A 9476-nucleotide genomic window follows, 5' to 3' on the forward strand; every position below is an offset into this window, starting at 1 on the left:
CAGCTTCTGTCTTTACCTGCTGGCCCACCTTCTGCCTATTATACCTTTAGTGCAGAGCTGAAGAAGTGTTTCAAAGCACTTTAGTTGGTTCTTTGCTACAGGTCTCACAAGAAGAGGGGAACAGAAGGTGGGGTCAGAAGCTAACAGTTTCCAAAACACACAAATCCAAGAAGTTGTAATGTCAGGACCTGGGGCACTTACACTAAAGCCGCATACACACGTGCAATATTGTCGTTGGAAAGGATCCTCACGATCCTTTCCAATGACAAAAGACTGCACTATGCATGGACGAGTCCTGTACATACAGCACCATTCTGCTTTATGGAGAGGGAAGGGGGAGAACGACGGAGCGGCACCCTGCTGCATGCTCCCCCCTTCCCTTGCACTATGATCGTTCATCGTCCATCTTCTGTGGATCGGCCAGGACAGTCGTTCCGCTGTACACACGCCCGATTCTCACCCGATATCGGCCCTGAGCTGATTATCGAGCGAGAACCATTGGACATGTGTACGTAGCTTTACAGATGCCAGCTTTGTGCCCTGGGTGCTTGCTGCTAGCGACACCTCTCGGTGCCAATGAGAGTTATAAAAACAATAGACAGACATGTCTCCCAGATTACCCTAAAAGGAATTTTTTTATGTTTCACTGGGTGACTCAAAATATACAACGGTTTATATCAATGGACTTTTGTTTGCATCTTAACTGCATCTCTTACTATATAAGGCTGCGTACACACGTTCAATAACTGTTGTTGGAAAGGATCTTTTACAATCTTTTCCAATGACAAAAGATGCATGAACAAGCGATGTACATACAGCACCGTTTTGCACTATGGAGCGGGGAGGGGGAAAATGACGGAGTGGCACCCCGCTGTGCTCTCTCCCCTTCACTTGTATTGCAGTCTTTCATGGATTCTCTGAGACAGGCTGCCGGTGCCTTGCCCTTTCCCAATCATATTACCAACGGCTCCAACTTACATTTTGATGAACTAATCACTATCATTCAGGACTATATTAATATTCTTTTCTTATATACGGTACCTTCTCACCCTAGATAATGTCCTAGAAAATATTTGGAGAAGTATACCTAAAGGTTTTATGACCATAATCACCCTATTTGACTGATATATACTTACCTTTTGGAGCTTACACTAATATACCACTATGAGCAATGTTTTCTCTTTTGGGAAATTTGGCGTGAACATCCCGCAGATGCTTTTATCCTCCCTTTACTACAGTGATTACCTAAGTGCAACAATCTCAATTCTCCCCTGAGGAAGCCTAAAGGCGAAACGCGTCGGGACTAGAGACTGCCTTAAGCTTTATATTTTCACAGTATATGAACTGTATTTTTGTACAAATGCAATCACTGTCATTTATCAGTTACTTTATATTGAAATTGTATACTATGCTGTTCAGTTATAGATCTGTTATAGATCAGTTGGCTTATGTTTAGATTAGGACCATTCTTTACTTAATTAAAACAATATTTGATTGGAATAAGAATAGGAATTTGATTTAGCATAAGAATTTGATTAAAATAAGAATTGATTTAAATTTGCCTTTCTTCTATACTACAGTCATGGATCCCCCAGGCAACGTCGGATGAGCGATGTACTCACGCCAAATTCTCATCTGATACCAGAGGCGAATATCGGATGAGAATCATCTTAGTCAATGGAAACTTAGAAGCAAACAGAAACAGGTTGGTGAAATTTAGACCAACTGCCAACTGCCGGTTAGAATGAGGTCAACTACAGGTCGAATCCAACTGTCAAAACGTTGCCAGTGATCTCAGAAGCATCGGAATTCATGGTAATTGCAAGCGGCATGAACTGGAACGCTCCCGGCATTTGCCCATCAACACCAGCCTGAGCTGGGTGCCAATTCCTAACACCGCACCGTTACATGGAAGAGAATGTCACATGCTGCACCATATCCAAGACTTTTCTTCACTGCTATTACATTGTATCAGTTACACTGCAGGTTGTGTATAATTTTTTATTTAGCTTTCGGTAAAGAGGTGATGAGTTCAGGGCCAGAATAAAGACCCTTAGTGGTTCTAAACACATAAAGATTTTGGTGCCCCCATATATGTTCATTCAAAAGATAAACAATAACAAACTATAAAATAAAATGTTATTTATTGAAATTAAACAAAACTTACAGTAAAATGGAAAATAATGTTTATTTTTGCACACTTCCACTTTATATTTATAAAGTTTCCTCAGATCCTCAAAACTAATCGTATATAACACATCTGCTTCTATACTTATAGAGATAAGGCATCCAGCCTGCCTTGTTGTATGGTTGTTCTGATGGGATTTTGAATATATTTCAACAATGAACACTCAGCTGAGCAATTTGTGACCAATAATGTTAAAAATATATGAAAGCCAACGTCTACATTTGGAAGGGCACACTCAGTATTGTCTTCTACCATTATTTTTCTGCACTCTCTGAGTGTTCTTGTTATTCTTGTATATATCTGAATGTAATTTTTTCATTTAATGTGGGGGCCCCCTTTGCGGATCCTGGTTCAGCTGTACCATTTGCAGTTTTGCACCATATGGCCCATGGTAAATTCGGCTATGGAACATTTCTGTGCTGCCCCCTTCCCTTGATGCCCTAAGCACGGGCTTATTTTGCTTAATGGTTAATCCACCCCTGGATGAATTAGAACCCCCATCTGTCTGTGTCCTCACATGGGAAGGTCACTCTATATTTTACTTGCTGTTGGTTGCAAATTGAAGGGTAATTGTGCGTTGTCACCACAACAGAGAGGTCATTTACCAGTAGGAATACTTGTAGTGATAAATGTACACGAGGATGTTTCTCTTACTTTGGAGAAGTTTACTAATTTCCTGTTGTGTCTGCAAGGAAAACTTTTTCAATGAAACCCACAAAGGAAAAAAATACAAAATAAGCTTTACCCCTTTTCTGCTCCTTTATGACGGTTGTAGCTTATACATCCTATAGTCCTCCTGCTCTGAGCACTCACACATGAATAGGAGGCAATGTTAGTTTGACAGCCAAGGTCGCAGTCTGTGTGTAGCAGAGGACCTGATTTATTAAAGCTCTCCATGAATGGTAAAGATAGACTGTCATGAGAGAACCTGGGTGATTCAGCAAACCTGAAGTGTATCTGGTCCAGTACTTAAAGAATTATCAACTAATAACAAACTAGTTTAAAGAATTCCATTCCAGGTTGCTGAAAAGTTCTTTCCACTTTCTCTTAGCAATTGTTTGTGTGTACACCGCCTGAACCCCATGCACCATACACTGTATTCTCCAAGGCCATTCCCAGTCTGCAGGCGGGATAGATTGTCCGTGATTGATCCAATGGCAGGGTAGATCATCAGTGATTGCTCCAATGGCATGATAGATCATCAGTGATTGCTCCAATGGCAGTATAGATCATCAGTGATTACTCCAATGGCAGAATAGATCATCAGTGATTGCTCCAATGGTAACAGTGATATAGGAGGAGAGGACCCTGCCCCGAATCATCAGTGATTGCTCCAATGGCAGAATAGATCATTCATGATCAATGTAAATTGGCTCAGTGTATTCCCCATCAATAAAACCACTTTCTATGAGCCCAGACCACCCTGGTCCCACCCACAGGCTGTGACTGGTCTGTGAAATGAGAAGCAGTACCAGACCCATCACTCTGCTCTCTCCTCCAGTAAATTGTGTCTTTTGTATCTGCTCAGCTTTAAAGTCAGCCTGTAGTGGGGTGGAGTACTGGCTCTCTTTTACAGTGTGGAATTGTTTCAGGGGTGACTTGATGAATGTATAGTAATGGCAGACCTGCTTATGAATTGGCAGAAATGAGGAAGGTTTATTTGTAACACTGTGCAGGATTTATCCTCTGGGAATTGTATTCTCCCTGCAGAATGACCCTCCATGTACAGTGCAGCCATTCTACCAGCAGACCCCCAACACATAAAGCTGTAGGAACAGCCTAGCCCCGCCCACTTCTGTATTAGGACGCCAGGCTGCTGCCGGAAGTGACGTCAGACGGGGGCGGGTGTTTGCGCTGAGGGAAAAAAAGATGTCGGCAGCCGGGGAGGATAGGGGTAATGATGGCGGCTCGGGGGGCTCCTCGTCCTCCGTTGGGTCCTCACAGTGCAGCACGCTGCTCGACCTCCCCATTGTGGCCATCGAGAATATTCTGAACTTCCTGAGCTACGACCAGATCAGCCAACTGCGCCTGGTGAGACGGCCGGGAGGGGGCGCTGTGCAAGCTTTACTGCATAATACTACCCCTCCCCCAACCTACCTACCACATAACCCTCCCCCCACCACCTACCTACTACATAACCCTCCCCCATCACCTACCTACCTACCACATAACCCACCCCAACCTACCTACCACATAACCCTCCCCCAACCTACCTACCATATAACCCTCCTCCAACACATACCTACCACATAACCCTCCCCCACCACCTACCTACCACATAACCCTCCCCCACCACCTACCTACTACATAACCCTCCCCCACCACCTACCTACTACATAACCCCCCCCCACCTACCTACCACATAACCCTCCCCCACCACCTACCTACCACATAACCCTCCCCCACCACCTACCTACCACATAACCCTCCCCCACCACCTACCTACCCTAACCCCCCCCCACCGAGTGGAATATACCAATAGATTCCTGTCTAGTGTGGCCACTCTTCCTCTCATCTGACAATGTATTTGCATCTTGTTGTCTTTTATATTGTTATATTGCAGGAAGTGGTTGTAACAGCTATTGCAATGTGTACTCTTTCTGAACCAGGTGGGAAGGAATTGTAGGTGGGTGTCAGCCCCTGTACTGTGACAATATTCAATAACCTCCCAGAAACAGCCGGGTGGTTACTGAAAAGTGCCGGGTGGTGCGCCCGGCTAAAAGGGCCTGGGGAGGACGCTGCTGTAGCAGAGCCATTGTAAATGATTCTTTGTGCCCCAGATTATTATTATTATTATTATGACACAGTCTTTATATAGCGCCAACATATTTTGCAGCCTGTACAGTCATACTCATGTCACTAGCTGTCCCTTAAAGGGCCTCACAATCTAATCCCTACTATAGTCATATATAATTCATATGGGAGGAAGCCAAGTAACCGAACGGCATGTTTTTGGAATGTGGGAGGAAACCGGAGTACCCGGAGGAAACCCACAGAAACACGGGGAGAACCTGCAAACTCCATGCAGATAGTGTCCTGTCCAAGAATACAACCTGAAACCCAAAGTTGCAAAGGCCTAAGTGCTAACCACTGAGCCACCATGGCATCCTTGTACTATGGCAGATTGTCTGAAGGAAAGGAGGCACCCTAAATCCTGAGCTGCTCAGCTAGCATTATTATTATACTGTATATAGCGCCAACGTATTATGCAACGCTGTACATTAAATAGGGCTGCTAATAGGAGGCAGATACAGACAGGAGGACAGGATGACACAGGTGGAAGAGAGGACTCTGCCCCGAAGAGCTTACAATCTAGGACGTGGAGGAAGTATCACACAATATGGAGTGGTATGAAGTAGTGAGGGATTGAGATGGAGGTGGACGGGTAGGTGAGGTTGAAGTGTTTGGGTTTTAAGAACTATTTTATGTGCAAAAGGTAGGAGCAGGACAAGGGAAAGCATTTCAGAGAGTCAGGGCAGCCCTATAGAAGTCTTGGAGCCGTGCGTGTGATGAGGTTATGAGTGAGGAAGTCATTATTAGGACATTAGGGTTTGTAGTATAGTTTATGGGAAGCTGTAGGCAGGCTCTTGTATTGTTACCCAGCTGGGCGCACCACCCGGTACTTTTCCACTAACCGCCCGGCTGTTTTTGAGTGGTTACTGAAAAGTGCTGGGTGGAGCGCCCAGCTAAAAGAGGCTGGGGAGAATGCTGCTGTAATTCTCTTAACCTAGAAGTAGGGTCTTCGTAGTTTTATTAATATTTGCATCATACTTTTCTTGCACTAAGGATAAATGTTTCAGTATTGAACCCAGAATTTATTTTTAGTCGTATTTTTAGATGTATTGTGATCCAACTTTTCAGTAACCTCCCAAAAACAGCCAGGTGTGTACTGAAAAGTGCCGGGCGGTGCACCTAGCTAAAAAGGGTCCGGGGTGAACACTGTATTTACCCGTTCATTGGTTGGGGCTGCAGTTCCTCTACATTATCCACACACAGGTAATCGAGTCCTCTATATAGAGATAGCATCATGTTATAGATCTGTGCCAGCTAGGAAGCTTCAGGTAACATCAAAGTGGATTCCATGGTTTGAATTTCATGTTTATTTGCAATGTATGTGGTTGGGATTTTGTGGGAACGTTTCTGCCACAGAACCCTTTGGTTGACCGATCTAAAAGGTTATCGTTGGTGTTTGTCAGATTTTTAGTGTTTTAGAGTTCTAAATCTTTCCTCGCATCCTGTTCTCAGGTGAAAAGTCTATTGACACAGTTTGTGTTTGCTAAGATACAATGATATAATGCACTCCCTTTGCAGCCCTTTACTGACGTCAGACTTCTGTCAATGTAAACAATCTGTTATGATCATTTCCAGTGACAGGAGAACGAATGAGCACTATACATACAGGACTGTTCTGTTCCATAGAGGGGGGACAAGCAAGCTGCAACAGCAGTTGTTTCTGCTCATCAGTCCATCAGGGCAAATTGATGAACGGCATCAGGGGACCGTTGTGCACATGCTAGATTTATGCCTGGGATATTCACGACTGATCGCTCTGGGTGAACAAAGCAGGAATTTCCAAAGGATGCAGAGAGCAGCCTGTCATATTAATGAGGAACTAAACTGAATAAATTACACTTACCTTTAATTACGCAGGGCAGTCCGATCCAACCAGAGGTGTCTTCCATTGGGTCCCGCGTCGTCCCAGCATCCGCCCTAGAGCCAGCGCCCCGGGAGCCGCCATCTTCTCTTCTTCTTCCTACGTCACCCAACCCAGGTGCAGGATCAGGTGACGTAGGATGGAAAAAAACCTTGTCAAATATCACTGCGCATGTGTAAGATCAGCAAATTTTTGCACGAAAAGGCTCCTTCTGTGCATGCCCAAGATGCTCAGGCATACGCAAAAAGGGGCACCCAGGAGCCTCCAGGGATGCGTGACTTAAGTATCCTGAGAGGCTTTGCACTCCCATTCATTCTCAATCACCTAGGCGATTAGGGGAGGGGTGCTGCACCCTTTTTTATTTTTTCAAATAAACTGAAACTTCTGAGTTCAGGTACGCTTCGAGCTATGAGAAAGAAAAGGAAATATAAACACGTGCAATAATTGTTGTTGAATAGGATCTTTCACGATCTTTTCCAACGACAAAAGACGGAACAATGCATGGAATGGAGTGGCTCCCGCTGCGCAATCGTTCATCGTCCGTAGATTCGCCAGGATGGTAGTCGGAACAACGGACGACGAGAGCTGTACACACGCCAAAGTCTTGTCCGATATCAGGCCTGAGACGATTATCGGATAGGAATCATCTGACGTGTGTATGCCTTTATCTTTATCTTTATCCTTTTATAGCCTTTATCTTCCTAGGCTTTGCGATATTTCCTAAAACCCCACCACACCCTTTACATTCAAAGGAAAAAGTGCAGATAGGAAGAAATATCTGAGTCATCTTATTTAATTAGCATGAACAATGCTGAGCTATTGCATATTCATTGTAATATGTAGACATCAAGACCTTATTTATATATTAAATCACTTGTATATGTGCACATGCAGCGTCGGGTAAAAAAAAAGCAAAGGTATTCACCCTGATGGAAGGGGGGATACAGAAAATAAATACCCAAACAGAGCAAACTGCCTTAACGTGAGTGTTTGATGATTGAAATATGAGATCTGCAACCTAATAAATGGTTACCTGTACATGGCAAGGAGAAGAGCATTCAATGTCTGTAGTTTATTTTTCAGGAAATGGAATTCAGTGTTCTCCCCAGCCCCTTTTAGCCGGGCGCACCACCCGGCACTTTTCAGTAACCACCCAGCTGTTTTTGGGTGGTTACTGAAGAGTTGGGATCATAAAACTGGGCCTTTCATACGACTTCCATTACTTCCCACCCGGCTTAAAAATAAATCTGGGTTTAACAATGAGGCAAGTAAAAGTATGTACGTTCTCTTCTGCTTTACCTGCTGGCCTTAACTTCAGGTTTATGTAGTATGGAAAGGACCCGGATGACAGCCCCCAGTATGGCCTTTACCTAACAAGTCTGCAGGGTCCTCTCCCCATTTCTGTCTCTGCAGATTTCCTTTAAAATGTACATGGTTTTACTTTTGTGTTAGTTCAGTTTTCTCCTGAAACGTGTGCATGCTCCAGCTAGGTGTCAGTCCCTGGGTTCTGATTTGTGCAGAGATGTCAGGTATGATTTAATGTAGGGGGCAATTCTTAACCTAGGTATACACTTCCAATAATTATCGTTAGAAAACAAACGATTACAACTGATTAACGAATATGCACGATTGTTGAACGATCGTATTGTGCACAATTCTGTACATGCTGTAACCATATGATCGTTCAAATATAATCCACCAATAGTGTACACACGCTAGATACGATCATTTGAACGATGCAGGAAGTGACATGTGGAGGAAGTGTACCGCAGAACAATCCACGATCACTGAACGACTGCACACGCGATAGAGAAGGATCGTCGCTCAATTAGATCCGACAGGATGGTGGTTCATTTCCAGCGACAATCCTCGTTCATCGGCCTCGTTGGTCAGTGGTTGTGCACCTTTTTTGTTAACGATTCTCGGACGATCGTCCGTTAGCCGACATTTATTGGAAGTGTGTACGCAGCTTCAGTGACATGTTTAGGTCTTATAAGACTTTATTCTGTCTGATATGTAGATTGTAAGCTCTTCTGGTCAGGGTGTTCTCCTCCTCCTGTGTCACTGTCTGTATCTGTTATTTGCACCCCCCGTTTATTGTACAGCGCTGCATAATATGTTGGTGCTTTTCAAATCCTGAATAATATTAATGTAGCATAGCAGAGAAAAGCTTTCATTTGTTTTACATTGCAATACACAACAAATGTCTTCTGACCAGACAGTATGATTTTTTGTTAAGTACAGCCCAGGCTGTTCTCTCCTATAAGCCAGAGATGTCCGTCTCTTTGGGCCTGATTTATTAAAACTCCCCAAGGTTTGAAAGGATAGACTTTCATCAGTGAAGCCGGGTAATACAGCAAACCTGGAATGGATGTCCTTAAAGTCATTAGCTTTTTTTTTTAGCAAATGTGTTCAATCCTGGACCAGAACCATTCCAGGTTTGCTGGATCACCCAGCTTCACTAATGAAAGTCTATCCTCTCCAGCCTTGGGGATCTTTTATAACTTGTGTGTGTGTGTGCCTCTGTGTGTCTGTCTCTTTTCCCTGTGTCTGTCTCTCGCTGTGTGTGTCTTTCTCTTTCCCTGTGTCTGTCTCTCGCTGTGTGTGTCTGTCTCTTTCCCTGTGTCTGTCTCT

The 9476-nt window shown here is 44.0% G+C and overlaps 1 protein-coding gene across 1 annotated transcript in view; it reads left to right on the plus strand.

The window, feature by feature from the left end:
- The first annotated feature begins 4020 nt into the window (after positions 1–4020).
- FBXO28 (F-box protein 28) overlaps positions 4021–9476 on the plus strand; it is an 18009-nt gene continuing 12553 nt past the window's right edge. Inside the window, exon 1 of the mRNA XM_072409907.1 lies at positions 4021–4219. Coding sequence (XP_072266008.1) covers positions 4058–4219 — 162 coding nt within the window. The 5' untranslated portion in view covers positions 4021–4057. The remainder of the gene's footprint in view (positions 4220–9476) is intronic.

This window comes from Pyxicephalus adspersus, chromosome 4, assembly GCF_032062135.1.
Source record: "Pyxicephalus adspersus chromosome 4, UCB_Pads_2.0, whole genome shotgun sequence".
NCBI lineage: Eukaryota > Metazoa > Chordata > Amphibia > Anura > Pyxicephalidae > Pyxicephalus > Pyxicephalus adspersus.